This window comes from Fusarium fujikuroi, chromosome FFUJ_chr03 (assembly GCF_900079805.1).
Source record: "Fusarium fujikuroi IMI 58289 draft genome, chromosome FFUJ_chr03".
NCBI lineage: Eukaryota > Fungi > Ascomycota > Sordariomycetes > Hypocreales > Nectriaceae > Fusarium > Fusarium fujikuroi.
In genome coordinates this window covers 3,174,163-3,201,719 of record NC_036624.1, presented here as the reverse complement: position 1 = coordinate 3,201,719, position 27,557 = coordinate 3,174,163, and the positions used below count along the sequence as shown (strand labels likewise).

The window sequence follows — 27,557 nt, the reverse complement described above, 5'->3', positions numbered from 1 at the left end:
CCTCCCCCTCCTCCTACCATCTGAGCCCTCTCCGACAAAAGCTACAGTTCCAGCTACTGGTACCCTGCCACCTCCTCCTCCCCCCTCTATCCCCGGACAACCGGCTGTTCCTCCATCTCGAGCTGCCCCACCCCCAGTCAACCCTACTGGTACTATCGAGGCTTCTGTGCCTTCAGCCGCTGCTAATAAGGTGTCTGGAAGCTTTGGGGCTTTCGTATTGGCTGGTGTTGCAGCTTTGGCCATGTGATCACTCCTGGGAAAGCAATGTTAGACCAAACTGTATTATTGACACCAATGATGTGGGAGATTGTTGGATAGACTTGTTGCTTCTCTTACTTGCTATTTGCTATGTTTGTTAGTTATGTTTGTATGTTTTGCTAGATGTAGATTGTCAACTAGGTAAACCTAATGAACCTTCTGGAAGTCTAGCTTAGCTATATAAGCCATAGCTGCTTCCAACATAGATAGAAGAGTCAAGTTGCTTCTTACATCTCTCCAGAGATTACTCACGAAAGCACATGGCATCTGGATAGATTGCAATAGCAAGACAATATAGAGACTTTAGGTTGCCATCTTGCATGGAGATATTTGTATTATGACTAGCCAGAGTGATGTGAGTTCTTGACTCGCTTTCATAATCGTCACGATCTATTAATCAGTCATAGACAAAAGGAAAACCCTGCTATAGCAATGGGTTCCCGAGCTTTGGGCTTGGTTTAGCACGATTCCCGCGATTATCGTTCGATGAGTTCGGGTACTGAAACGTGCATTTCTCGGGTACTTACTACCGATCTGTGTAAATATACTTCAGTGTGAATAGTGCATGGAAAGACCTCGATCATCGGGCCGACCTCAACTCTCATCATGGGACTACCATTTACAAGTGCAGCTTTCGGGAGAATGATCGATGATGCAATCGATGGTAGATCTGGGGAAGTTTAAATAGGTACATAGTAGATCATGCAACTGTTAGCGTATTCTCGAGTGGCTACTCGTGGTGAATGTATTCTCTGCATAACATTATTTACTAGCCATCTTTATTTGAACATTCATCGAGCAACGTGATGCAGATTCTCATCAACCAAAAACATCCTTAGCTGCACACTTCTGAATACACGATTAGGTATGTACTTGTCCTTGCTGATATTGCTAACTCAGCGGGTCGAGCATTCCCGTCGCTTCCATCCGAGACCGAACTTCTCTCACAAGTGCTTTTGCTTCCTCCACTTCAACACCGTCCTGACACAACTCTCCCGCAAGTCGAGAGGCCGTTATGTAATCTCCAGTGCGCATTGAGAACTTTGCCAGCCACATGCGCGCTTTGCTTGTCGCCGCCGTGACTCCGGTTCCCTCGTTTCCTGGGTTCTCGTTGCCCTCGGCACCATTATCTGAGCCGGGTGGAGAGTCGTTGTGAATAGCAATGGACTCAGCCGGATCAGCTTCTGCAGCTCCACCACCATCTTCCTGGGCCACGCATAATTCCATGTATGACCTGGCTTCTTCCTCTTCACCAAGCTGGTCGTACATAACCGCAATCTGCAGAAGGATGTCGGGGTCCATATGGCCCGTGGCGCTCCGGCTGCCAAGGAGATCACCGCTACCAAAACTGCTCCCCACGTCATAGTAAGCATCAGCTAGTAAAGCTCGCTTCAAGGCTTTGATACCATCCCGTTCTCGGCCCATTTTCTGTAGACATGAGCCTACAGCCATCCACATCTTTCCATCCCATGGTCGTAGACCAGCAGCCTTCTTGTAGTACCATAATGAGTATGTATGCATCTCCAACATCTCGTATGTTTGACCAAGGCCATACCAGGCCCGATAGTCCCGGCGGTTCACGTCAACTGCACGGCGGTACGACTCGATTGCCGCATGGGTGTTTTTAAGTTCAACATATTCGTGACCCATTAGCGTCCATGCCGACAAGCATGACCGGTCTAGCGTTAACGCACGACGGAAATATTGGACAGCCTTCTCATGCATCGACAGTAAAGAGTAATAATTTCCAATCACCACGCAAGACTCGGGCCTGAATTTGTCCACGCTGGAACATAGGTGTGCCAGGAACGCCAATTTTGGGCGAAGATTGAGAACGTAGAGAATGTTAGAATAATGATCGAGAGAATCTAGCCGATGTGGATGGAGTGCCAGCAGTCGAGTAAAGTGCTGTTCAGCAGCCATCAAGTCCTTGGCGTGATATGCCAGGAGTGCATTGCATGTGAGAAGGAAAGATGATGTCGGGAATATCGAGAGAAGTTGCTCAAGAGAATTGGCCAGGCCAGGCCCTTGTTGGTAGAGTTCTAGAGAGGTGTGCAAGTGGAACATGTAAGAGACAATATTCTGAGGACAATGTCTGGATATCCGATTCAACTTGGAAGGTGTTAGCGATTGAAAAGAAGCGAGGATATTACATGGGAGACTCACATCTTCAACTCGAGATATTAACGACGTCATTTCCAACCAACAGCCCCAATTCATGGTGTACTTGTGCACGCTTCGGATAAAATATTCCAGTGCCTTGTCATCGTTCTTCTCTTTGGCTAGCACCATGCCATATCTGTAGGTTGTGATTAGTCAATCAACACTAAATCAACAAGAATAGCACTCACAAATATTCGAGCCATCCCTGGCTTCCCAATACTTCATCGTCTTCCGTTGTCCTCTCCTCGAACCAAGTTGCCAAGAATCGACCTATTACAAGCAATTGCTTATTGGCAATTGTACCAAGATCTTGAGGGCCCATAACCATCTCGGAGTCTTCATTCCTGCGCTTCTCCCCGGACATGAACTTGGCATATAGTGCTAAGAACAGGCTTTTCTGACTGAGCTTTGGCAGTGGCATCACAGATGAAGCTCTGGACGCCTTCCCCTTCCCCTTTAGAGTGGTGGAAGATGCTGAAGTGCTGTCTACACGCGAGGCAAGAACACTTGAAAGGAGGGAGTCGGGCAGAAACACAGCAGCGCAACGGTCATATTCTCGACAGTCGAAGAGAGATTTGGCTAAGAGATATTTGCTAAGTTCTTTGGCTTCTAGAATTGCTTCTTCTGGATCGCTGTTCGCAGCGAATATCGGAGAGCCGTGTCCGGGATCTGCAGGGTTGATGTTTTCTTCGTCTTCTTCGATCTCGGGGAGCGCATTGAGCAGTTCAGCAGCCCTGACAATGTTAGTTCATGCGCCATTGTTAATAATAGCTTGGTGAAACTGATTACCATTTGGATGACTGATACAAGCATCTTTCTGAACACTTGACGACGGCGTCTTGCAAGGCAGCACGTAACTGGGAGATCTCGTGGACACTGAGTGCCATCTTTTGCTATTTTGTTGGTTGGTGGGGTAGCTATTGGCAGAAGGGAGTCGGTTACGGCACAAAGTTGGGAACGCCTGCGCGCCGGGCCTCTTGTGTTTTACCTGTGGATGTTCACTGGATTGAGGGTTTTCTGAAGGCCACCACCTGGTGAGTTATAGCCAGGCTTCGGGCGTTGTTGGCGGTCCCAATGCGAAGTTGGGAGGTGTCATGAGCATCACCACGAAGCGTTGACAGCCCATCATGTCAACAACCAACTTGGGGCGCGCATCATAGACAGTGCTTTTGTAAGAAGAATACTGTATACTCGCACTATGCATGATGGGTACAACAAAGGTCACACAAAGGAATATCGTCAGGTATGAATCAGAGCCGTTGAACTTGGACCGTCACTTGTTACACACAATTTAAATTCTGAACTGTCAAGGGCATGGCCGTATCTTACGATGTGCGAGAATTTGGGCATGGACCATTGAACCAATATTGCAGCCACCTCCCTTCTATCCACTTACACTCATTTTAAACGTTGGATGTTGTACGACAGCAGCGCCAGTAGAAAGTAAGATCAATCAATACTCCGAAATCTTGGTGAAACCACTCGAGTTTTTCATCAAGGCATTTATGGATACAGAGTTTTATTCATATCTGTGTGAAATTGTTTGCTAGGCTAACCGATGGAGAGATACTAGAAGACATGGGTGAAGTTGAAGGATAAAAACCAGGCTTTATCGCTGTTTATACTATCAGATTCTCCTTACTTACATCAATCGAATCTATCAAAGCAATGAATGCTTCAGTCTCCATAAGAATTGCTCACTCTTCATTTGCACGGCCATCTTACTTCGCATCTCTTAGACCTTTGGCAACCTTCCCTGAGAATTACTCAAACTTGATACCAATCTTCTAGGGTCACTCGGAGGAGTACAATGAATATCAACAGAGTTGTTCGGATATTCCCTTGCATCTTGTGTTGGACACCAGAAGTCAAGTGCCCCAACTATGTGTTCCTCAAGAAAAGCATATGCGTTGACTGCGAGGTAAGGACAATACATCCACGGGCACTCACTCCACAGTGCCGCTTCCAGAGTTTCACCATCTAATTGACTCTCAAGAGAATGGGTAGGCAGTTCGGAGACAATGAGGTGAAGGCATCAGATCTCCACATCGAGTTCGCGCAATACTTACTTGACAAATATCGTGAGATGGATGGCATCACGTACGAACGGGTCAACAAGTACATCGAGAAGGCAAAGAAAAGGTACAACGTGGATAATCTTCTTACTGCTGCACTTGACTACATTTTTCGTAATTTCAGTGAAGTCTACCACGCGGTTTGCGACGCACTTGAGGCAGCGCGGGATAGGGGACCTATGGATTGGACGCACAATAATTTGACGGAACGACTTGAGAGACTGAGGGAAGAAAAGTTGGGCAAAAACTGGGAGCCAAGGATGAAATAAACATGTAGGTTGTTGTACCTGAGCTTAGTGTGGCATGCTAAGTTGAAGAGGCATCCAAGACTCAAGAGAAGGTGAACACTGTGTAGAAGATGTTGAGGATGTCGGTTCGAGTTTATGGGAGCGCTGAGTTTGTAATAAAAGCTCTTAAACAGTCTATACGATTACTCCTGCACCGTTATGCTTCAAACATAGGCTCTAGTGAGTAACTTTTGAACTGTCAACTCTATTCCGGCACTCATTGAGTCATGGTGGCTGGCCTCTGCTACCCATCTCCTCTGAGTGTTTTTCGGAAGCCAGACCCGGCAGTGCCTTGGTAATCGAGTCAGCGTTGAATAGTACACATCTTACTACTGCTCACACTTTGCCCTTCAAAGAGAGCGCAGGCCCCTGCGGTGCTTCTGTACATCCTCGCCTTCGTCAAAAGCCACAGATCCAGCACTTGGCTCTCTTGCACGGGTGCATTAGCTTGCTTTCTCAGTCAACGGACATGTATCACAGCATTCGAACGGCTGTGAATATCAGCGACGTCTCAAAAAATGAGTGTCCGATACAACCTCGCACAATCCTCTGCAGCACGTGCGAACCGAATCATTACCATGTCAAGCTTCGTCACCGAGCGAAACATAGTATAAGAGCGAGTGCACACGGAATTTATTCGAGAAGGGAACTGAATTTCTGGCTGAGCATACATCAAGAGAACAGTGAACTCGTTAGCAACACCTCTATATCAAATATTGCGGCTGAGCCACAAAAGAAAGAGATCATGCATTGGCCTTGAAGCCATCGTTGGGGTAGTAGGAAGTGTAACAACTATGTCAAGTCCGTGGGAGAGAGGTGCCAGGACTGCCAGGTATGTACAAGTGCAGATTCCTCTACCCGATGCATGTCAGCAGCCGTCATCGATGAGACGTTATTGATAATCTAGCCGTCAATCCAGAAGTGTAGAGAACTGGACAGTACGCCGACGCATACTCGACTCGCGCATATGTACGATGTGGAAACCTTTGTCCGAGGGTTTCGCAACGCAGAGCTCAGCGCTGCGTGCATCGTGGTGATGATGAGGGACGGTGCATCAGAGAGAGCGTTGCTGGACGCCTTGGCCGTGATTCAAGAGAATGATACAGAGTGGTGTGATCGGATCAAGTATGTTGTGCCACAGGGGATCAGCCAATATAAAGAAGAAGCCAACGGCTAGGTTTGATCTAGGCATCCATGGAAGGGCATGGCGTTGAAGAGTTCAAGGGCTTAGATAATGCTTCGAATATAGGCACAACGGACTTGGTGTGTACAGGCTTCGGGGAGCAAGAAAACGTGAGACCTTGATACGCGGTTTGTGTTAAAATAAACTCAGTAAAAGGTATCCTAAACTTAGCAAAGATATCCTAAACTTATGCTAAGTTACCTAAGTCTTTTCATCATTTAGGATTGAGGTCCTGAGTATGCTTTCCTCCCTAGGAAGGATACCTACCTACTATGTAGTAGTGTCAGAAGCAGATACCTGGTCAAAAACTCCGACCCTCCAATAACAACAATTTCCAACCTCAGACAACCAATAACTTAGTACTAACTAGTCCGTCGTCTTTTTCGCAGCTATTGGATTTCTGCCAGATACGGTACTATCAACAACTTCAACGGATCCTTTGCCATTGAGGTTTTTCTAGACTTTACGTTTGAGCCCTTCAGGTGCCACTGATAACTCCTCTAAATGTGTATCCTTTAAGATTAAATACACATCGGCCTCGCTAGTTGCAGAGTTCGGTATTTGCTTCCTTCATCAACCACCGACCTACCTATCCTCCCAGATTGGTAGTAGCCCGGTAAGGTACCTAACCAGTACATAGGTACCCTAGGAGAGAAAAGAAAACACAGGACCTCAATCCTAGATGATAAGAAGACTTAAGGTAATATAGCCTAAGTTTAGGATAGATTTTGCTAAGTTTATTTTGACACCCTACAGTAAGGTTCACTGTTTTCTTGCCCCCCGAGGGTACCTACCTATCAGGCTGCTCTCACCGCCCAGCACCCCCACCTACCTTAGGTAGGTAGGTTAGGTAGCACCTTGCCTTACCTGTACCTACTATAAGGTACTAGTAGATACTGGCTTAGTACCCCTCCACTTCACTGGTCCCTTAACCGGGGTCCTCCTTTGTTTGGCCTCACCGAGCAAATCAAAGCGCCCACAGCCCTCCTGTTCCAATTCACGAATAAAGGAAGAGGGGCACTGAGCAAATCCCCTCTTAAAAAAGACACCCCAGTCTATTGAGATAAGTAGATAATTGTCCGGTAATTATCGTACATGTTCCGAAGATCAGTCTGTCATTCTCACTTCTGAGTTTCATTTTCCTTCTTCATCTTCTCCCCAAAGACGGACTCTCCAGGTTTCTTTTCCTTTCCAGCGCGCACACGTAGCTCACTTAACACAATTCAGCAAAGATGGCTCAACAAACCACCCTTCAGGAGTTCAACTCCGTCTACCCCAAGCTTGAGGAGGCTCTTCTCGACCATGCCCGCTCCTACAAGCTCCCTCAAGAGCAGCTCGACTGGTACAAAAGAGTAAGTGTAGAATGAAAGCTGTTCATCAGTATATATCGAGTTCCAATTTGAACTGACACGCTGCTTCATAGTCTCTCGAAGTCAACCCTCTCGGTGGAAAATGCAACCGCGGCATGTCCGTCCCCGACTCGGTCTCCCTCCTCCTCGAGAAGCCTCTTACCGAAGAGCAGTATTTCCAAGCTGCTACGCTTGGCTGGATGACGGAGCTTCTCCAGGCCTTCTTTCTCGTTTCCGACGACATCATGGATTCGAGCATTACCCGCCGTGGCCAGCCCTGTTGGTACCGCCAAGAGGGTGTTGGCATGATAGCTATCAACGACGCTTTCATGCTTGAATCGGCCATTTACACTCTTCTCAAGAAGTACTTCCGCTCTCACCCGGCCTACGTCGATCTTATCGAGCTTTTCCACGAGACCACCTTTCAGACAGAGCTCGGCCAGCTGTGCGACCTACTCACCGCTCCTGAAGACAATGTCAACCTCGACAACTTCTCTCTTGAGAAGTATAGTTTCATTGTCATTTATAAGACCGCCTATTACTCATTCTACCTCCCCGTCGCCCTCGCCCTTCACCAGCTCAACCTTGCCACTCCCAGCAACCTCAAGCAAGCTGAGGATATCCTCATTCCTCTCGGGGAGTACTTTCAAATCCAAGATGACTACCTTGACAACTTCGGCAAGCCTGAGCATATAGGCAAGATCGGCACCGACATCAAGGATAACAAGTGCTCTTGGCTCGTCAACCAGGCCCTGGCCGTAGCAACCCCTGAGCAGCGAAAGATTCTTGAGGAAAACTATGGCCGCAAGGACGATGAGAAGGAGAAGGTCGTCAAGAAGCTTTACGATGACCTCAATCTTGAGCAGCGTTATCTGGACTATGAAGAGAAAGTTGTCGGCCAAATCCGTGAGCGCATTGCTAACATCGATGAGAACGATGGTCTCAAGAAAACTGTTTTCGAGGCCTTCCTTGCCAAGATCTACAAGCGCAGCAAGTAAACTAAAAGCTCTGAATTGAATCATATCCATACATGAGTGCAAAAGGAAAGGGTGCGATAGACGACCGAATTCCAAAGGTTGATTTCAGAGCGAAAGTGGCAGATGTGTCACCGCCGTATAGACCAGCGGCACGTACGATGACCCAAGTAATCAAATTGAGAAGATATGGAAGAAGATAGCTGATATCATAAAACGTATGGTAAACCCACTCTTCAAGGAACAGATGGAACCCGCCATCTTGTACCAATGCGAGCCTCTGCTCTTGTTCAAGGTTATATAGAGATCCAGAAAGAAGTCATGCAAAACAAAAACTCCAGGAAAACGGCAAAAGGAACACATGACGGCAAAACCAGACATAACTCGTAAGTCCCTGCCTGAGCCTGGCATTACTTTCTCTTTACCGCTTCCACTCCTGTTCACCCAAACCAGTACTATGTACCACTGCCGCACGTAATATTCTGATTCGTAAAGACGGCCACAGAGTCATGATTGAGGGACATTTATTCTTTGGACATGACTGCATAAGCTTTTAACGGCACCTTCAATAGCCCATCGTTTGTGAAAGGAAGTAAGGAAGGTTCCGGCCTCTGTTTAATTCCTTGACGAGAAGCCCATCGTCCCGGCTCGATTAATCAACGGCTCTCGCGGACGAGGATCACGGCCACGAGACTGTTCGAGCGGCGCAGTGTTTTCTCGACGTAACGATCGGATTGGCAAAGGAGGAACAGGAGGAGCATGGCTAGGCGATTGTTGGTTTCCTGCGATAGACCGGCTCCGAGGACGGCTAACAACCGTCATGGACGAAGAAGAGGGCAGAGGTCGAGACTGCCCTACAAGACCAGAGGCACTCCGAGTGTTGAATGAATTGTTCGTCGGTCCCCCAGTAGCGAGACTGATTAAGGGACCACCGGCTGGGGCCTTTACACCATGGCCCTTGTTCTCGCGCCAGCGAGGCGGCTCAGGGAAGCTGTTGGTAAGATTTACTAGCGGCTGTGGCATATCTGGGACCTTCTCAGAAGTGGTAGGACGCCTATTGGGATCTCGGACAGATCGACTACGGTAGCGTGGCTGAGAAGACTGATCTGTTCCCAAAGGAAACCATGATTTTGAATCTGCCATGTTCTCATTAGGAGACGTTGGCGAGACAACACCACCGTTGAGAAGTGAAGGACCCTCTGTGAAAGCGGCATTTGTTGAAGCAACACTTTTGTTGACTGGCGCTCGCTCAGAGATCTTGCGCTTTTGCTCATACCCTTGACCCAGGAGCGAGGCTCCTTTTGTGAAAGCCGCGTTGGTGGGAGGGAGGCTGACGACAGGCGCCCGTTCAGCTATTTTGCGTTTCTCTTCGTATACTTGACCCAAAAGCCCCGTAGAAGAGAATTGCGCCTCGTCTCGAGGCGTTGGCGGTGACCTACGCTTTTGATGTATTGATTTGGACGATGTTAATACGTTTGGCTGTTTGCAGGTCGCCTTCCGGACGAGTCCACTTTTAAACTCAGTATCATGATCCCCATGTTTTGTCTTGTCCTGTTCTAGATCTTTGCCGAACTCCTCCAGGGGTTTATCAAAGCGGTCCATATCAAGAAGTGGCTGGAAAGCGCCAATGGTGTATGGCGTCTCGTCAACAGAAACCTGCGTACTATGCCCTTTAGGTGTGGTAGAACTCTTCGGTCTGGAAATGGCTTTGGGAACCGTGTCGTTTTCTAAGTGCATGGCAAGTTGCGGGGGCTTGTCCTTTTTCTCAAAGTCAACCTTCTTATTGACAAGATACCAGCTTCGCCAACGTTGCACAAGTTCAAGAAAACGCCTGGCAAGCTTTCCGTCTTCAGCGCAGAAGAAATGAACAAAATTCTCGCCGTTTGGAAAAACGAATGTCTTCTGTTGGCTCTTAACAGCATAGCAAAAGCGACGGGGGGCCTTTAAATGACGCCTGGCCTCACTCTCTCTTGGTGTATAAATGTCAAAATCTGATAAATGACACAGGACAGTACTGTCTTTATCCGAAGCCTTTGAATCAGGCTTCTTGGAAGCAAACATCTGACCAGATTCCAGCAAGGTAATCCATCGCTTGTTCCATTTACCTGGCCTGGAAGAGTGGTACATTTGCAGCGTGAAGCCTGGGGGAGGGGTTGGGGTTCGTGGGACAGACTTCATATCGAGATCAGGGTCATTGGATTGTGAGATATCATTGGTGACAACAAGAAGGGAGTTCTGCTGGTCACGATCCCAAGAATTCATAACGTCACGAATTCGTTCATAACGGCGAAGGCGCCGTTCGAGACCAAGTTCAACGTAGCATTCGATCAACACGCTTGCCTTGGGGTCGATATCATGGCTGGTCAGGTTGGCGGTCGAGTAGAGGATATCAACAGGAGAGGTATCAGTGTTGACGGGAAGATTGATGACTGATGATATGCATCGTACGCACACGCGCTACAGAGAAAACCCATGTTAGAATCTGAATGAGCACACCTGAGGATTAGGGGTACAACTTACTCTCTCACCTCCATTGCTGGCCGAAGTTGGGGCGTCAGTGCCTGGCACGATACCTTTACCACCCTGTTCTATGAAACTCATTTTTCCTGGTGATGAAGATTCCTCAGGACTGGTAGGCCGGCTGAGATCAAGAGAAAAGGCTGTTGGTGCCCCTGGGCTTGGCGTGTCGGCTTGGCTTGTCAAAGCATTCGATCGCCGGGTGCGATAGAGAAATGAAAACTTGTCAAGAACAAGAAATCGTGGAAATTTGGGGGATGGAGTCGGCAGTTGCGCTCGGCGGCGGGCTAGGTCGCGTTTCTTCTGCTCGGCGAGGATGCGATCAGTCTCAGCCTCAAGACGGGCGGCTAGGCGTTCAGCCTCGTCTTCCTCGCGCTCAAGGTCCTCTCGTTCAATGTTTGCAGCGCGTTCGGCAGTTTCAGTATTGATACGCAAGGCATGTAGATTGCGACGTTTAAATCTGGCAATATCGCTCGCAGACGGCACGGTACGAAGTATAGGTGATTCTGGAGCTGGCAGATCAAAAGCATATGTCGGTGGAAGGGGTTTGAACAAGTCTGGGCCCCGGGGACGACTTCGGCTGCGACTTCGACTTCGACTTCGACTTCGACTGCGGCTGCGGCTGCGGCTGCGGTCACGGCCAGTAAGACGCGCAGTGCTGCGTGAGAACTCTTGGTTCAAATTTGGTGATCGTAGAGTTAGAGGTTTCGGAGCTAAGTTCGAAAAGAATGGTAGGATATTCGTAGTTTTAGGCGTTAGAACATATAACGGACTTGCCAGGGGGCTACTGGGGCCGGGTGGGACAGCGGGCGACGGCGCGGTCTGAGACTCTGCTGAAGCTAAGTTTAAATTGCCTGATGCGCCAACGAAGCTTTGTGCACACGGCGACACCAGTGCTGACGGAACCGGGGAGCGAATGATCGAAGGCACAGAGCACAGCGAATCCTGACGGTGCCTATTGGGCCCATTGCCATTAGCAGCGCTGGCCGGCGCAATTCGTGGAGAGCGGCTACCAATGACCCCTGTAACGCTCCCCGCGAGACCTTTCAAGAATTCGACTCCGCGATTGCCAACTGAAACCGAGACTGAAGGGGACGGCAGCGCTGGGACCACCACCGGCTCAATAAGTTTTCGTTCGCGCGATAAAGTTAATAATGAAGTCACACTCCTGGACCGGCGTCGAACGGTTCGCGCGACTAATGTTGGTGAGTCAGAGTCAAGCCGTGGATAACAATCCCCCTCGGCAAAATGGGCTCCTTCTGATGGCGGGTCGGCATAAACCTCAAATGTTTTTCGAGATTCAGCATACACACTTTTCCCTCGTAAATTTCTAAATTTCGAGAAGTCCGGTATTGGTGGTTTTGTATCATTGATTGGGAACTGCAAGTAGTCATGAAATTGCAATGGGGCAGCCGCGACCGCCACTGACGACGACATACTAATGGTGCTGCCGCTAACGAATTTGTTCCTGCAGTGGTGAATGGACCCTTGAATAGCACTGATGCAGCCCTATCGGACCCTTTGAGAACCTGAAGCGCCCAATAAGGTTTTCGGATCGAGCCGATGTTGCAAGATTGGGCAGGTCGTCGCTTAAGATCGCCGACAGGGTTGATCTTAGGTAGTAGGTAGGCAGGTGTTTTCGTATCAGACACGTCTACTCCACGGAAGTTGATAAATGATAGGAAACGACCGACAATAAAAGCCGATGGCTTTTAGTAGCATCCATGAGAACTTGAATTTCGATTCGATGATCAGCAAACGATTGCTTTCGTATCTAGATAACACGAGACCGAAACTCAAAAAGTGTTCACACCAGGTGAACAATGCTGATTGCTGATGTTGGAATAAATGCTTGGGTTAAGCTGATCGTGCAAGTTTTTTCAAAGAAGATGCTGTGAGGAGAGCAACCAGCGGCCACAATTTTTGCAGTTTGAACAAGCAGTCGACGAGAATGCAAGGCGAGGGCGCCGAAGGGGGCGGGAGTCAGCATCCATAATAACAGAAGCAAGCACCACATAACTTAACGAGAAAGTACGGACTCATCCCTAGACAAAGCTCGATTTTCGGTAATGTAATGAAAGCCCGCTCAATCGCAGCAATGGTATGTGGCCAGGTGCAAGAGATGAGTCTCTGGTATGAGGACAGGTTTTTAAGGGCCGAGGTGCAACTTGCTCCCTTGAGACATTCATTCCAGTGTTCAGCAACGCATAAATACTTCCTAGAATGGGGGCGGATTTCCCAAAAAAAAAAAAAAAAAAAAAAAAAAAAAGAACCTGATTCAAATGAAGATAGCGCTCTTAGACACTGTGGCTCATGACCGAGTAATAGCCAGCTCTCTACCTTAACCAGGTGCCTATTTAGGTACCTAAGGTAGCTAATTCATTGAGACATACAACTCCCCTTGCACTATGTAGCTGCTGCTGCTGCCAGCAGGATTCGAAAATACCTTCTGCGGCGGACAAAACATGTTTTAAACACTGACTACCTGGGTAGATAATTAGGTGTTCCACGAAAGAGTTCCCAACGAACAGAAACGTGCTGAGTTGATATCTTGCTACGATCTGGCAAAATCATGACCAAGCCGTGACTTTTCCATAGTCTTCTTTTATCATTCTTCAGTTCAACGAATGAAATAATGAAGTGATAGTTTGGTGGTCTGGTTTCTTCATACGTCGTGTCTTCAGCCATTTTCTACATCCAAGACATCCTCCCTTTTTCCACCAAGCACGACTCAAGGGCACCCTTGGTCTCATCCGAAACTTTTGCTCTTGAGACTACATATCCCACACCGGAATGCAGAGATCCCTGCTGGCAGTGCTCCCTATTACTTGCGAAATGCGCGAACCTCACGTCTCCACCAGCCTTTGAAGTCGCAGGTTGAAACATCAATTCCCAGATCTTTCAGTGCCTTTGTACTCAAGTGGCAGTCGTAAGGTCGCTGCACACTGGCATTTGGGTCATTCCCTTCCGTGTTGGGCTTAATCCCTTCCGTTGACAGGCCCATTATCTCAGCAAATAGTGTCACTATCTCATACTTCGTCATTCGATCCTCAGAGGAAAACTGGAGAATTTGAGGAAGACAAGATCGCCCCTCAGTTGGAGTGTCGAGGTACTTGACGGAAATATCTGTGCTTAATGTCAGCGAAATCTTGTTGCGCATTTGTTTACCTTCAAAGAGTTTTGGCAAGACTTGTCCAAATGACACCGTGGTTCTGAAACCTGGTGGCTAAAAGTAGGGTGAGACCTACCGTGGCAGACCCTACCGATGTCTTCTGTGTTCGTAGGATAGCGAATTGCCCAGTGGTCCATGCTGATTTCAGCTCCCTGTGTCTGTGCCTTCCATAGTGCATCCATAAGAACATTGACCGCACTCTCGGCTGGCGTTTCAGCGTTCCCATAAAGGACAGGAACTCGAAGAACGACACCTAGGCCCTCCTTTCCAACCAGCTTCAGCGTGTCTAAGACGGCTCGCTCACCATCCAGCTTCGTTTGGCCATAAAGATTGGTCGGTTGAGGCTTGGCGTCGGCTTCATATGGAGCATCCCCCGGCGTGCCAGGGAACACGTAGTCGGTTGATATATATATGACAAAGATGTCTCTATCCGCGGCCAGCTTAGCGAGTGCCTTGCTCGCAGCGACGTTGAGTTCACGGGCACCTTCGGGGTTTTTATCGACCTTGTCTGGGAACCGTTGAGCAGCACCTTTCGCGTGTAATTGATTAGTCTCTGTCTCCGTACGAATGAAACATACCAGGTAGCTTACAATGGACAATAACCTGTGGTCTGAAGGTAGGTAGCAATGTCAGTCTACTGGCATAGCATCCATAGAGGGAAGGGTCTGCAAACTTGGTCTCATCCAGAAACTCTCCCACTTCCGTCTCATTGCTTAAATTGACCTTGAAATTATTGATTCCATCTGCACGAGAATAGCCCGTGCCTTTGACATTCCAGTTCTTGAGGCCGAACGTTGTAGCGACCTCACGACCCAGGAGGCCGGTAGCGCCGGTGATAAGGACAGTGCGCTCAGACATTGCTCAATAATTTGCAGGACAATTGATATCCTTGAAGTGATTTTTCATTTATAGGATTCGGGTGGTTGCTAATAAGGTTGGTTTGGAAATTGAAGTGGCAGTTGAAATGTCATCATCAAAAAGAGTCAAGGTGGGGGTAACATCCATGATCATGAGGGGCAAGAAATGACGCTGAAGCTACTGTACAAGGCTAACTAAGACATGAATTTTAAACCGGGATCTATGACAAGGAAATTAATAAGTATTGTATGGATAACCTGTACCGCATCTGCCTCATGTTATTGTGCTAGCTTTGGTACTCGTCTACTATTGAGTACGATTGAATTAGAAGCACCCCAATTTCTAAGTGATACAAATTGCATCACTTTCCTTTGACTATCTGTCCTTGAATCATAATCGAATATTCTAGTCATATATATAACCCTCCGAAGACCACACACTGGACCTCCCTGGAACCTACCTACGCTTTGTTCCTCCCAGTCCCTCGGGGAGCAAGAAAGCATAAGACTTTAATATAGGGTGTCAAGATAACTCAGCAAAAGGTATCCTAAACTTATCCTAAGCTTATTCTAGATTACCCAAGTCTTTTATCGTTTGGGATCGATGTGCTGAACAAATTTACAATCAATACTTATAACGGTAACTCCACAACATGGGCAGATTGAAGGAATTGGACGTGATAATAATCTAAGAAAGGTATGATGAATTCAACATTATGTTGCTGTGTATATCCTAGCTGCAACGCAAACATACTAGACGATAGTATGGGACTACTTGCAACTCATCAGATCGCAACGTTCCCTCGACAATACATCCATATTTAAGGCCCATCTCCCGGTATCTGAGCCTCTGCGTGCATCTCTACTATGCAGCGCATCAAAACGGGTTGTTCAGCCAGTCACATAGACCTTTAGTCTGGCATGGAAGTTGTTCTGAAACAGCCATGATGCATCATGGTTTCTGAGCCGGTTCGAGGCTGCAACGCAATCTCTCATGCAATTATTCAACTTATCTTTTCATGACACGCGTTTTGCACGGCTTGACTGTAACGATTAGGACAAAGCAATCCGTCCAATGCCAAGCCTGTTCCCCCTATAGGTCAAGAAGATCCCGGTTGAGAGCATCAAAGAACGCAAGCAAGTCAATGTTGAAACTACGCAGTGTTGACTAAACATATGGAATCCGTGGTCAAATCGTTCATATTGGACAGGCGCATTCTGATATATGCTGTGTGGTATGAAAACCTGGGGTTATCGGGCCTTGGTTAAATAGTCTCATCTGTCCAATCTTGTCCTTTCTCCTGCTCCTCGGCTTCGGCTTCCCGCCACTCGTCAGGGGTTGTGTGTAAAACTGTGGCCACTGTCGTGAAGGCTGCCCAAATCTCTCCGCACAAAGCTAAATGCAGCACTTGAGTGCCGAGAAAGTTGATAGCGAATGTCAAATCGAGATGACTGAGAAGATTAATTTCGCAAACGTCATGAGTTGGGAGATTAAACCGTTGGCGGAGACTATGCGCCATCAACCGCAGAGCGGTTGCTTCCCACGGTGCAGTCACCAATCTCAAAACGGCATCAGTAAAGATATGTGAGGCAATCAAAGGGGGCAGCTGCGTCAGCATCGTATCGCAGTAGGTGGTTGTAGGCATAAGTGCTCCCCTTGCTTCAACACTTGGTCTTAGTTCGGCGCTCCAGAGTCCAGGAGGTGCTTCGCTGGTTTCAGCAGTGGCTTCGACATCGAAGCTGATCAAGGTGGCACTAAGCCCTTCATTGTCTTCTTCGTCAGTTGCATAGTCATCCCCACGCGCTGAGAAAGTACTTGGCCGCCGGACAGCTTCTACTGGACCTGTATCGTTGGGCATTTGTCCGTCGATCGGCCGTATTGGCGACACATCGTCGATTGTGCTCCGAGCACGCCGGTGCTCTGATCTGTCACCAGACCTGTCGGCTTGCATCCAGCTGTTAGTCACGCCAGGGAGAGAACCAGTGTTCGGTAACCACCGAAATACTCTCGCCCAAATTTGGGGTCTCCAGTCACGGATCAGTCTCTGGGACATTACCCAGACGAGGAACGGCGTCGAACATATACACAAGCCTCCAACCCACTGTAAAAGAGACTGGAAAGAAAGATCCTTTGCTGGTGGGGGGGCTGGAATTGGTGAATCTTGAGTAAATGGGACGAAGAAGGATAGGCTTGGGAGCCAGTTAGTGCTTGAGGCTAGGCCAAGCCGTTGCAGAGCAATATATAGCTCTAGATGAACCCGAACGTATGACCAGACTTCATGGGCGCTATTGCTTGTAAGCCGTGAAGGTTAATAACTGGCATTGGGGAGAGGCTTACAGTCGACGAGCAAACACCCTGTCGGGCCTGTCGCGCCACAATAGAGCAATTTGTCGGTCGATGTAATTACTGAAAAGATTTACGGAAGCACCAGGCAGAAGATCTTGGGAGATAGAAAAGGTACTTCGGGACTGTGCATACAAATCCCAAAACGGGATGTGAGAATAGCGTTTGAAAATCTGCCATGGTAAGGCACCTAGTTAGCATAAAGAACAGGAAGGGTTTTCAACAACATACCAAGACTCGCTGACGGAAGCCATCTAGCCCAAAGGCACCGGCAGCGTCCACGCAACGAAGGGCCGAGAAGGCAAGGTTTGTGCCCATGTCATCCTCATACATGGCATGACGTTTATCAGACTCGGCCTCTGGATTTGTAGTTGAACTCTCTTGCTCAGCGACGCCAATGACTAGCATGACTTCATTATGGGAACGAATGATGTCTCTGTTGATTCTTTTCGTTTCAGTGTTGATGGGACGGCCGCGATGGTCATATTGTTGGCCAGAGTCATTGGTATTTGGTGGCTCGTCATGATCATCATCCCATTCAACAACATCGTCATAAGGAGACCGGCCCTGACAGTGTCAGTAATTCGATAGCAACAATCGAGGGCTGGGGCTACAGGATGTCTTACAAGCGCTTGGGCAGTTAAAGGGCCCTGCATTCCCATGATGAAGGTAGGTAAGCACTCATCAACACAAGGCGGACATGAGTTGCTTCATGTACAGTTTATGGTATGGCTGAAGTCGCCGTCGCCCTATAAGCTCTGTACGTGAGCTCTCCCTGCGTATCAACGATCTGCTGAATGAATTTACCTTGGCTGCAATGGATTACGGCGGTCGTTCAAGGGAAGTCATGACGGCTAACCCGATGAACGAAAATGTGGCGTTTCATGTGGCTGGTGTAGATGAGCTAATGTACCCGATAGCCAATCAAATGTATGTCTCTGATAAGGCGCCAAAAAAAAATTACAGGAAACCTCATGCGCGCGGACCATGATGTTCTTTACATTGAATATTTGTTAACTCAGAATCACAACAATACAATGGCAAATAAGCAGCCGTTGAAGACCACGTTTGACGTAAACCATGTCATACGCCCCATATTCACAGGGGGGTCAGTGGCTATTGACAACAGCGCACGTATTCTAGCCACTGTTCTCGGCGAGGATGCAGTTCTCACAGATCCTACAAACGGGAAGCATTTGGCTCAAATCGAGGGTGTAAGGACCACGTGCAAATCACATTAGACCGTGACTGACTTTCTCAGGATGGAGAGCTCATTTCAACATTAACTTGTTAGTCTCCAAAGATCGCTCAAACGTGCAAGCAACTAATACTGATTATAGTAACGCCCTCTGGATCTCACCTTATCATATGCTCCCGCTCTTTGTCAATGAGAATATACACCTTGAGAGTGTCCCAAGAAGACGGAACTATTGACGCTACACTAACAAGGACAGTGAAGGCGCATACTACCCCAGTCGTCGTTCTGGCAGTAGATCGGACCAGCACGCTGTTGGCCACTGGAGGAACCGATGGAGCTGTCAAAGTTTGGGATATCATCGGTGGCTTTGTTACACACACTTTCCGTGGGTCCTCTGTTTTGGTATCAGCGCTTTTGTTCTTCGAAGCTGCCGCTCGGCCGAGCGACAGTCATTCAGGGAAGGGCATGAAAAGCAAGTACCAAGAAGAGCCCGATGAAGAAGAGGTGGACTCAAGCACTATCAATTTCCGGCTGTCATGCGGCCAACAAGATGGAAAGGTCCGTGTATGGGACCTGCACAAGCGTAGTTGTGTAGCCAATCTGGAATCGCACGTCTCGGACGTCCAAGGTCTTGACTACTCCCCAGAACAAAACGCTCTTGTTACCGCAGGCAGAGACAAGACCATAACTTGGTGGGACGCCAGATCCTGGAAGATTCGCAAAGTTGTTCCTTGCCTCGAACTGGTCGAAACGGCTGGCTTTATCGAAAATGGAAGCTTGACTTACTCCGCTGGTGCCAATGGTTCTCTCCGCATCTGGGATACGGATATGGGCAAGGAAATCACTCCCCAGCAATCTGCGAAAAGTGAAGAGGAAGGCATTGTGTCCGGTACTTACCGCCCTGGTCTCCCGTTTATTCTTCTTGTCCAGGTCGACCATACTCTTGCACTATATAAACCTCCACGAAAGGCAGAGACCACCTCCCTCCCTGCTCCAGAACCCTTCCGAAGGATATCAGGCACACATGACGACATAATCGATCTCGGATATTTGCTTCCGGACCGCTCGATGGTTGCTTTGGCCACAAACTCGGAGGACATCAGGATCGTCTCAGTCATCGAGGCTCAAAAAGGGGACGCCGACTGGGATTCGAATTCAAGCCCCTACTTTGGTCAAGATGTTGCTCTGCTGAAGGGTCACGATGAAATTGTCATCTCACTGGATATCGACTGGTCAGGCCACTGGATTGCTACTGGAGCGAAAGACAACACCGCCCGTCTCTGGCGTGTCGATCCAACAAACAACTCCTATATCTGCTGGGCTGTTTTCTCCGGTCATGCTGAATCATTGGGTGCTGTTGCGTTGCCCAAGGGAGTACCTCCAGAATCCTCGCCAGCTCGGTTAGACCCCCTTAACCATCCTCCTTCATTCCTCATCACAGGGTCTCAAGACCAGACCGTCAAGAAATGGGATGTTCCTCGCACGCCTCAGCAGAAAGGTCAAAAGGGTGGTTCTCGGGCCATTTTCACTCGCAAGGCTCACGAAAAAGACATCAACTCCATTAATGTTCACCACTCGGGTCAACTTTTTGCCTCTGCATCTCAAGACAAAACTGTCAAAATTTGGTCAGTGAAGGAGGGTGAAGTTCAGGGCATCTTGCGTGGTCACAGGCGTGGTGTCTGGACAGTTCAGTTCTCTCCTGCCAATATGCCGGCGATTCAAGGCGAGGATGGGCCTGTTACTGGAAAGGGCGCTATCCTCACTGGCAGCGGTGACAAGACCATCAAGCTATGGAATCTTGCCAGCTATACTTGTATAAGGACTTTCGAGGGCCATTCTAACAGTGTCTTGAAAGTTGCATGGTTGAACATGCCCGCTAGTCAAGAACAGTCCAAGAAGCGAGTCCAGTTCACAAGCGCCGGCGGTGATGGCCTTGTAAAAGTTTGGGATGCCAATTCAGGCGAAGCTGACTGCACACTTGATAATCATGAGGATCGTGTTTGGGCTGTGGCTGTTCACCCCGAGGATAACACTATTGTGTCCGGAAGTGGTGACTCAACTGTCACTTTCTGGAAGGACACATCGTCAGAGACTCAAGCTGCAGCATCCCAGGCTGCTCTCAAACTGATTGAGCAGGAACAGGAGCTTGAGAACCACATACACGCTGGCTCTTTCCGCGAGGCCATCATTCTTGCATTGCAACTTAACCACCCTGGGAGGCTTCTCAACTTATTCACATCAGTTATTACAACTAACAACCCCGATAAGGGCAGCTTGAGTGGCCTGAGTGCTGTGGACGAGGTGCTGGGTAGCCTATCCGATGAACAGATCTTCATGCTGCTTCTGAGGCTGCGAGATTGGAATACCAACGCGCGCACAGCTCCTGTGGCACAGAGAATCTTGTGGACTCTGATTCGCAGCTATCCTGCCTCCAAGTTCTCGAATTTGTCTGTTAAGGGGGCTAAGGGACAGAAGAGCCTGAAGGACGTGTTGCACGCCATTCGTGTTTACACTGAGAGGCACTACAAGCGTACCGAGGAATTGGTTGATGAGAGTTATCTGGTAGAATATACCCTGCAGGAGATGGACGACCTTGCGCCATTGCTTGAAGATGGGAATGGCCTAATTAAGGATGCGGCCAACGATGTTGTCATGGCAGGATAGATCAAAACCAATATCTGCTTTCTTTCCTTCATTTTTGTTCATTTGGTCAGAGTAAGTAGCTGGGTAGGTATGGTCATTCTGGCATATTCCGGAGTACAAAGGTTATAGACAAAATGTTGTTTTTCTGGGTACTTACCTATCCTGTGGCTGTGACTGGTAATAAAACAACATACCGAGCGTAGTCTATGACAGATTTTAAGGTACTTACTTACCTATAGGTACCTACGGAGTAGATGAATGTCATATGTTGTAACAGGGATATTTAGGTGGCCTCCACTGCCAGAGTGGGCCTGGACCTGAGCTTCAAGGCTCCACCCAATAACCACAATCATACTTGCATCTTGAATCTTTCTTCCTTGGCATCAAGTCCTAATTACGATTACGCGAACGCGACCACGGCCACGGTCGCGAATAATCATTACATTGTAAACCCGCACAGAAGCGAGCTATATCCATTAGGCTGTCTGAGATAAACAATGGCAAAGCGCCATGCCTCCGAGGCCCTCGACGATCTTGTTGGTGTAGCCTCGCCAGCTTCCAAGAGATCTCGATTGGACGACATTGATTCACCTGAACCGAACGGTGCTTCGAACGAACTTATCGATGAGTCTAATACCAGAGGGAATGCGCAAGAAGACGACGCAAACGAAGACGACGACCAAGACCCCACTGCCGCAGCACCTATAAGACAGTCAGCGCCTACTGACGGGTATGATGACCTTTACCTCGATACTATCGATCGCAACGTGCTCGACTTCGACTTCGAGAAGTTGTGCTCCGTTTCCCTTTCAAACATAAACGTTTACGCATGCCTTGTGTGTGGAAAGTATTTCCAAGGTCGTGGTCCGAAATCCCACGCTTACTTCCACTCGCTTGACGAGGATCACCACGTCTATATAAATCTAGAAACGCAGCGTGTCTATGTCCTTCCTGAAGGATACGAGGTCAAGAGTCGCGCGCTCGACGACATCAAGTACGTGTCGGATCCGCGATATAGTAAGAAGGAGGTTATCGAGATGGACCGCACACCACGTACCAGCTACACCCTTGATAGAAAAGTGTACATCCCTGGGTTTGTGGGAATGAACAACATCAAGGAGAATGACTATCTCAACGTCATAGTCCAGGCTCTTGCGCATGTCGCGCCATTGCGCAACTACCTGCTTCTCGAGGACTTTTCGAACAAGACGGAGCTTGTCAAGCGATGCAGCATTCTAGTCCGCAAGATCTGGAATCCGAGGGCGTTCAAGGCTCACGTCTCTCCTCATGAACTTCTCCAGGAGATATCATTGCGCTCAAACAAGCGCTTTACCCTCACAACTCAGTCGGATCCTGTCGAATTTCTATCCTGGTTCTTGAACAACCTCCACCTTGGGCTTGGTGGCAGCAAGACAAAACCTGGCAGTTCCATGATCCAGCGTACGTTTCAGGGTAAGATGAAGGTTGAGTCTCAGGCCATCACAGCTCGTGCCGACGCTACTGATCGACTGCGCTTCGAAGATGCGGATGTCAAAGTGGACATTGTGCGCTTCCTCCTTCTGACGCTGGACCTCCCATCAGCACCACTCTTTCAGGACGAGCTCGAAAAGAACATCATCCCTCAAGTTCCCCTGACAACCATTCTCACAAAATATGATGGTCAGAGGGCTCAAGAACACCATACTCAACGCAAACGTTACCGACTCATGCACCCTCTTCCCCCCTTTCTTGCCTTTCACGTCAAGCGCTTCTCCCAGAACAAGTTTGTTTCTGAGCGCAACCCAACCATCGTCACTTTTGACGCCCGTAATCTCGACATGTCACCATACGTTGAGCCAAACCCCAAGGAGTGGCCCCCAAGTGAGCCCATCTGGTATGATCTGGTGGCCAATGTCATTCACGAAGCTGTTCGAGTACGAGAGGACGTTGTTGACAGCGGTGAGGAACGTAAGACTTGGAAGGTTCAGCTGAAAAATAAGGCAACGGGTGAATGGGTGGTCTGTCAAGACTTATACGTTGATAAAGTACAGAGCGAGCTGTTATATCTTGGTGAAGCATATCTCCAGATCTGGGAACGGAGGAGAGATTCCAAGGGCAAAGGCAAGGCCCCATGACGGTAAATACCGCCAATAGTGAGCCTCTATCCGTACATACACAGTAGATTTTAATACCACAACTTGACGATCCGATTTACTCGTTCCTGGGAGAGAAATATCAGCCCCATAAGCTCGCTCTTTGAACTATAGCTCTCGCTGAAATACACTATGGTAAACCGTACTTAATCATACGCAGCTAGTAATACATCGTTCATAAACAAGGTCATCACCGTGACCTCGCCCGTCGTGCGCAGCCGATGTCTCATATCTAAGTAGTTGTCCAGTCCACCTACCCTAAGCCTCATAAACACGGTATCACAGCCCCATCCAGGAGAATTCTCCAACTCCGCCCAAAGGTGATTCTGGAAACAAAGGAACGAGCAAAAAGAATATGCCCCTCAACGCTGACGTTTGAAGACACTCATGATATACAATACAAAGACTATACCGAGATGGGTTTTCAAGAGCGCGCTTCAATCTCCTAAGATAGGGACTGTTCAGCGGCCTGCTTCGAGGGTCCGCCCGTGTGGCGCTTGTCGTGGTGGTGATGTTGGCCAGCCTTTTCGCGGCGCTGCTCCTCAATGGCTGTTCGTTGTTGAATGCTAGAATCGTGGCTCTTGAATTCGATGCGAGTGCTTGCTGGAAAGTTAAGGACATGCTTCATCGTCTCACTGTTCACCATTTAGCTAAAATCAGAGGAAGTCGATTACAGGTCGTTGAAACTTACCGAATCTTAATGACTCGACCACCATCAGTGCGAGTCCAGATGCTGAGAATGTCCTCACCATTGCGAACACTCAACACAGCACCACAAACATCATCGCTAGCATCGGCAAACTGATCACCAATGAGGCTGAGAATGAGATCTTCCCAGTACCTGTCTGCTACACCCTTCTTCATCCGAACCACCCACTTTCCTCCCTTCTTGTTGACATCATCCTCCCATATTGGGCGAATGCCTTTCTTGAAAAGGTGAAAATCAGAGACAACAGGGAGTGTGGAGGGACGTTTCAGGTGACGATAGATCTCCCAGAACTCTTCCCCGGTCCGTACAGTTGCGATCTCGTGTAGCGTCTTTTCATATTCGATGAAGCCGTGTGCCTTCGAGATCGGTGGTCGATACCAAAATGTCCATGAATCAACTAACGCATGCGAAGGATTTGCCGTGGATGCCCCAGACTGGTTGTTCTCAGATATCGCGGTCATGCCGGATCCTTTACCCGCACTCTTAGATGGGTCCTTCGTGCCGGACTTGACTACCGCTGATGCCATGGCAGTATCGAAAGGATTGGCTGAAGTCTTCGGGGTTTTAGCCGACCCAAACGAAGCAAACGCTCCAGATCCTAGGCCAAAGGCACTGGAGGCACCGCTCGTGGGTGACACTAGACCTCCAGGTGTGGTATTAAAAGGGTTCGGTTTAGTCGACGAAGGAGTATCGCCACCTTGGCGCTTGGGGAATGAGGCATTGCGATTGAAGGAGTCACCACTGGACCCTTGTCCGGGTGTTGAGAGGGAGAGCTTGCCGGTGCTAAGAAGGCGTTGGTGAGAACTTCATATTGTAGGTGAATGTGCAACTTACTTTGTGCGGCGGGACCAGAGGTTGCTAGTATCCATCAAGACCGAATGGGACAGGTCTGTCGACAAATCAATAGAGGGCGGGGAAGACCTGGTAGGGACGCCTTGGATAGACCAGGGAGAGGACCGGAGAAAGCGTGTGCGACGTCAATACGCTTATAGACTGCAGCTGGTAGTGTCGGTGTCGATTTAGTAGAAATAGTAGTCGATGTTCGTGATGGTGGCCGTTGGGAGTTACACTGTCTCAAGGTTGAGGGGGCGATCAGTTGGTTCACGGCGAGACTATTTTAAGATCGAAAGATATTGTAGGATGATACGGTTATAGACGAATTCGTGACGTTGTGGGATTTCGCAGTATTGTAGTACGTATTACAGAAAAGAGCTGAAGAAATTGGAACGTCAAAGGTGAAGTTGTTGGATGTTTGGGAATTTTGATTTGGAAGAGTTGCAAGTGGGAAAGATAGTATGTTAGACGTATGGAAGAATTTCTGACAGCCCACCTACGAAGATACTAACCTAGGTTACATTGGTACTAAAAAAATCCGAGCAGCACTGACAGGCCTGTGTACTTTTTATGTAGCCTCGCGGCTTCCTCATATGGTCATGTACTTAAAAGTTACTCACAATGGCCCCTGTCAGACCGCAAGCCCTGGAAGCTAGCACCCAGCTCGCTGGAAAACACTCCAGTCAGGCTCCGAAAAGCCTGTCCAACCTGCCTGACTGGTACTTTACCTACCTTATAAGGTACTTACCTATGCTAAACGCCCATTCCCAGCCCCCAGGCCCCATCCACATATGAAATCATGACCGATTCTACAGAGTGGTTGGTATATTGGATACCGTGGCGATTTAGATACCTTAGAGGTCACCCCAAAAAATGACGACAATGACCGAGTAGTGGGATTGGATATGAATTTCAAGCCTGAGAAGTTGAGGCCCATAAGTACTGGTCGAGGTGATAAAAGAATTGTGGAATAGTGAAATTACCTTTCCCGTAAGCCGGGCTAGAATTTCGTAAACAATATGCACAAGTGAGTAACACACTAGCGATATGTCTTTCAGTTTCATCCACGACACCCATCAATCGTTTCCTCATAACTAGCACTGATGAACCGAACTCCCGTGTCTCAATTATGATATCTGTTGAGAAAGGCCAAAGCTGTTTCTTTCTCGGCATAATAGAACTATGAGGTTGATTAGTGTTTTTAGAAGATCTTGGTAAATTGACATGTTCCCTTGGAGCTGGCAGTGACATTTGGCTCTGAATATGTGAGATAAACTAAAGAAACCAGGGTTTGATATATGCGAAACTCTCACCTACGACTGGGGGGGGGATGATCATGACTTGTAGGTTGGTGGCTTTATGAATCTCGTATGAGTCTTGATTCGCTTATCCTGGTTAGAAGACTAGAGTACTGGCAGGCCAGGCATCAAGAACCTGTAAGTACAGTTTTGCGACAGGTATTACACTTGTATTCATCGAGTAATATAGAAATCTTGTAATGTATAATTGACATAAGCACCTAGCAGTTACATGGACGCTTTTATCCGACATTCATATTGGGTAAGGTATTTTCAGATCTCCTATCACTTGACTTTGCCCTATTAGCGTGTAGAGCAAGGCAGGTAACAAGCAGTCGCAGACTACAGCTCATCTCACAGCTTCCTCCTACTGTATGAGTTCCAGGTTCGAGTTTCATCGAAGCTAAGACGAGATCAATCACCCCTTCTAGGCTCACCCACTCGGCCCCACTTCACAGCCCAAAAAGTTTCTTATCGTGACCTCTTATCACATTGCTCCAGGAAAAAATATTCTAAGATTTACATAGTAGGTCAACAACACTCAAATCTTGAGATACCGAGGATACACCTCAAGCGCACACCTTCACCACTGTCGCAATGGGTGTTACACGAACAAAGACCATCAAGAACAAGCACGCCGCTGCTCCTGGTGCTGCCAAAACCTCCAAGCGCTCCGCCACCGATGGTATTGCTAAGTCCAAGAAGTCAAAGGGCCCCACGCTGAGCCAGCAGGTCAAAGACAAGGGTCGTGAGGCACTTCTGCAAAAGTTCAAGAACTCCAAGAAGAAGAAGTATACGGACCAACAGCTGGGTATTCCCGAACTCAACACTGTCACGCCTGTTGGCGTCATCAAACCTCGTGGAAAGAAGAAAGGCAAGGTTTTTGCTGATGATCAGGTAAGAAGTTGTGGTCCCGAACGTGCTTGCGCAATTCTAACCTGCTATCCCTCTAGGAAAGTATGAGTACCATCATGGCGCTCGTCCAAGCGGAGAAGGATGGCCAGATTGAGTCCAAGATGATCAAACAGCGTCAGATGGAAGAAATTCGCGAAGCGCGCAAGGCCGAGGCCGAGAAGAAAGAACAAGAAAAGCAGTCGAAACTTGAGGATACCAAAGACTCTCTCCGAAAGAGGAGAAAGCGCAAGAGCACAGGTGACGAAGAGGACAACATCAAGGAGTTCACCACGAGCGGTAGCAAGGGGACAAAAGCAAAGGGCAAGAAGCGAGTTTCGTTCGCCTAGGCCTTCGACCTACGATATAGCAAAAGTTTTCGGAGTTTTTGCATTGTTTGGCGCATGGAGTTTGATAGATAGGCTGGGGTCATACCATGATTTCTGGTGGTTTCTGGAGATACAGCGGTACAAGAGCACAAGACTGTATTCGAACCGTGGTTGCTCACTCGGGTGCAGATCTACTCAATTCACTAGATGGAATGACCGGATTTATTTTGAGCTTTTAGCTCTGGATATTCTGTGTCAGATCTATGATATCTAAACGCGCTCCTATAGATGTCTATACCGTGCTAGTCTACTGTGGTCGTCAATTGCGTCAAGAGCCCCTTCTT

General features: G+C 48.3%; 12 protein-coding genes; 7 read left to right on the top strand and 5 right to left on the bottom strand.

Annotated features, from left to right (window-relative positions):
• Nucleotides 1-247, top strand: part of FFUJ_03089 (uncharacterized protein) — a gene marked incomplete at both ends in the record, with an annotated part of 1,327 nt that extends 1,080 nt beyond the window's left edge. Inside the window, one exon of the mRNA XM_023574898.1 lies at nucleotides 26-247. Within this exon, the coding sequence (XP_023428173.1) occupies nucleotides 26-247 (222 nt within the window).
• Nucleotides 248-1,149: 902 nt separating this feature from the next.
• Nucleotides 1,150-3,308, bottom strand: FFUJ_03088 (related to cell division control protein CDC23; the record flags this gene model as incomplete). XM_023574897.1 has 4 exons in its annotated part: nucleotides 1,150-2,370; nucleotides 2,425-2,557; nucleotides 2,610-3,155; nucleotides 3,211-3,308. The coding sequence occupies 4 exons, from the start codon at nucleotides 3,306-3,308 to the stop codon at nucleotides 1,150-1,152; spliced, it is 1,998 nt and encodes a 665-aa protein (XP_023428172.1).
• Nucleotides 3,309-4,231: 923 nt separating this feature from the next.
• FFUJ_03087 (uncharacterized protein) lies at nucleotides 4,232-4,765 on the top strand (the record flags this gene model as incomplete). XM_023574894.1 has 2 exons in its annotated part: nucleotides 4,232-4,342; nucleotides 4,418-4,765. 2 exons carry the CDS (start codon nucleotides 4,232-4,234, stop codon nucleotides 4,763-4,765), a joined length of 459 nt encoding a protein of 152 aa, XP_023428171.1.
• Nucleotides 4,766-5,577: 812 nt separating this feature from the next.
• On the top strand, nucleotides 5,578-5,960 carry FFUJ_14896 (uncharacterized protein; the record flags this gene model as incomplete). XM_023574893.1 has 2 exons in its annotated part: nucleotides 5,578-5,615; nucleotides 5,723-5,960. The coding sequence occupies 2 exons, from the start codon at nucleotides 5,578-5,580 to the stop codon at nucleotides 5,958-5,960; spliced, it is 276 nt and encodes a 91-aa protein (XP_023428858.1).
• A 1,238-nt stretch (nucleotides 5,961-7,198) lies between these two features.
• On the top strand, nucleotides 7,199-8,313 carry FFUJ_03086 (probable farnesyl-pyrophosphate synthetase; the record flags this gene model as incomplete). XM_023574892.1 has 2 exons in its annotated part: nucleotides 7,199-7,318; nucleotides 7,390-8,313. 2 exons carry the CDS (start codon nucleotides 7,199-7,201, stop codon nucleotides 8,311-8,313), a joined length of 1,044 nt encoding a protein of 347 aa, XP_023428170.1.
• Nucleotides 8,314-8,904: 591 nt separating this feature from the next.
• On the bottom strand, nucleotides 8,905-12,243 carry FFUJ_03085 (uncharacterized protein; the record flags this gene model as incomplete). XM_023574891.1 has 2 exons in its annotated part: nucleotides 8,905-10,746; nucleotides 10,810-12,243. The coding sequence occupies 2 exons, from the start codon at nucleotides 12,241-12,243 to the stop codon at nucleotides 8,905-8,907; spliced, it is 3,276 nt and encodes a 1,091-aa protein (XP_023428169.1).
• A 1,387-nt stretch (nucleotides 12,244-13,630) lies between these two features.
• FFUJ_03084 (related to methionine adenosyltransferase regulatory beta subunit) lies at nucleotides 13,631-14,836 on the bottom strand (the record flags this gene model as incomplete). XM_023574890.1 has 3 exons in its annotated part: nucleotides 13,631-13,932; nucleotides 14,055-14,507; nucleotides 14,569-14,836. 3 exons carry the CDS (start codon nucleotides 14,834-14,836, stop codon nucleotides 13,631-13,633), a joined length of 1,023 nt encoding a protein of 340 aa, XP_023428168.1.
• A 1,264-nt stretch (nucleotides 14,837-16,100) lies between these two features.
• On the bottom strand, nucleotides 16,101-17,841 carry FFUJ_03083 (uncharacterized protein; the record flags this gene model as incomplete). XM_023574889.1 has 4 exons in its annotated part: nucleotides 16,101-17,121; nucleotides 17,174-17,352; nucleotides 17,411-17,746; nucleotides 17,806-17,841. The coding sequence occupies 4 exons, from the start codon at nucleotides 17,839-17,841 to the stop codon at nucleotides 16,101-16,103; spliced, it is 1,572 nt and encodes a 523-aa protein (XP_023428167.1).
• Nucleotides 17,842-18,216: 375 nt separating this feature from the next.
• FFUJ_03082 (related to UTP13-U3 snoRNP protein) lies at nucleotides 18,217-21,041 on the top strand (the record flags this gene model as incomplete). XM_023574888.1 has 3 exons in its annotated part: nucleotides 18,217-18,393; nucleotides 18,441-18,468; nucleotides 18,520-21,041. The coding sequence occupies 3 exons, from the start codon at nucleotides 18,217-18,219 to the stop codon at nucleotides 21,039-21,041; spliced, it is 2,727 nt and encodes a 908-aa protein (XP_023428166.1).
• A 476-nt stretch (nucleotides 21,042-21,517) lies between these two features.
• FFUJ_03081 (related to SAD1-SnRNP assembly defective) lies at nucleotides 21,518-23,134 on the top strand (the record flags this gene model as incomplete). Its single annotated transcript, XM_023574887.1, has 1 exon — nucleotides 21,518-23,134. One exon carries the CDS (start codon nucleotides 21,518-21,520, stop codon nucleotides 23,132-23,134), a length of 1,617 nt encoding a protein of 538 aa, XP_023428165.1.
• Nucleotides 23,135-23,597: 463 nt separating this feature from the next.
• Nucleotides 23,598-24,730, bottom strand: FFUJ_03080 (related to CDC33-translation initiation factor eIF4E; the record flags this gene model as incomplete). XM_023574886.1 has 3 exons in its annotated part: nucleotides 23,598-23,787; nucleotides 23,844-24,644; nucleotides 24,696-24,730. The coding sequence occupies 3 exons, from the start codon at nucleotides 24,728-24,730 to the stop codon at nucleotides 23,598-23,600; spliced, it is 1,026 nt and encodes a 341-aa protein (XP_023428164.1).
• A 1,860-nt stretch (nucleotides 24,731-26,590) lies between these two features.
• Nucleotides 26,591-27,234, top strand: FFUJ_03079 (related to 60S ribosomal subunit assembly/export protein LOC1; the record flags this gene model as incomplete). XM_023574885.1 has 2 exons in its annotated part: nucleotides 26,591-26,890; nucleotides 26,947-27,234. 2 exons carry the CDS (start codon nucleotides 26,591-26,593, stop codon nucleotides 27,232-27,234), a joined length of 588 nt encoding a protein of 195 aa, XP_023428163.1.
• Nucleotides 27,235-27,557: the final 323 nt, after the last annotated feature.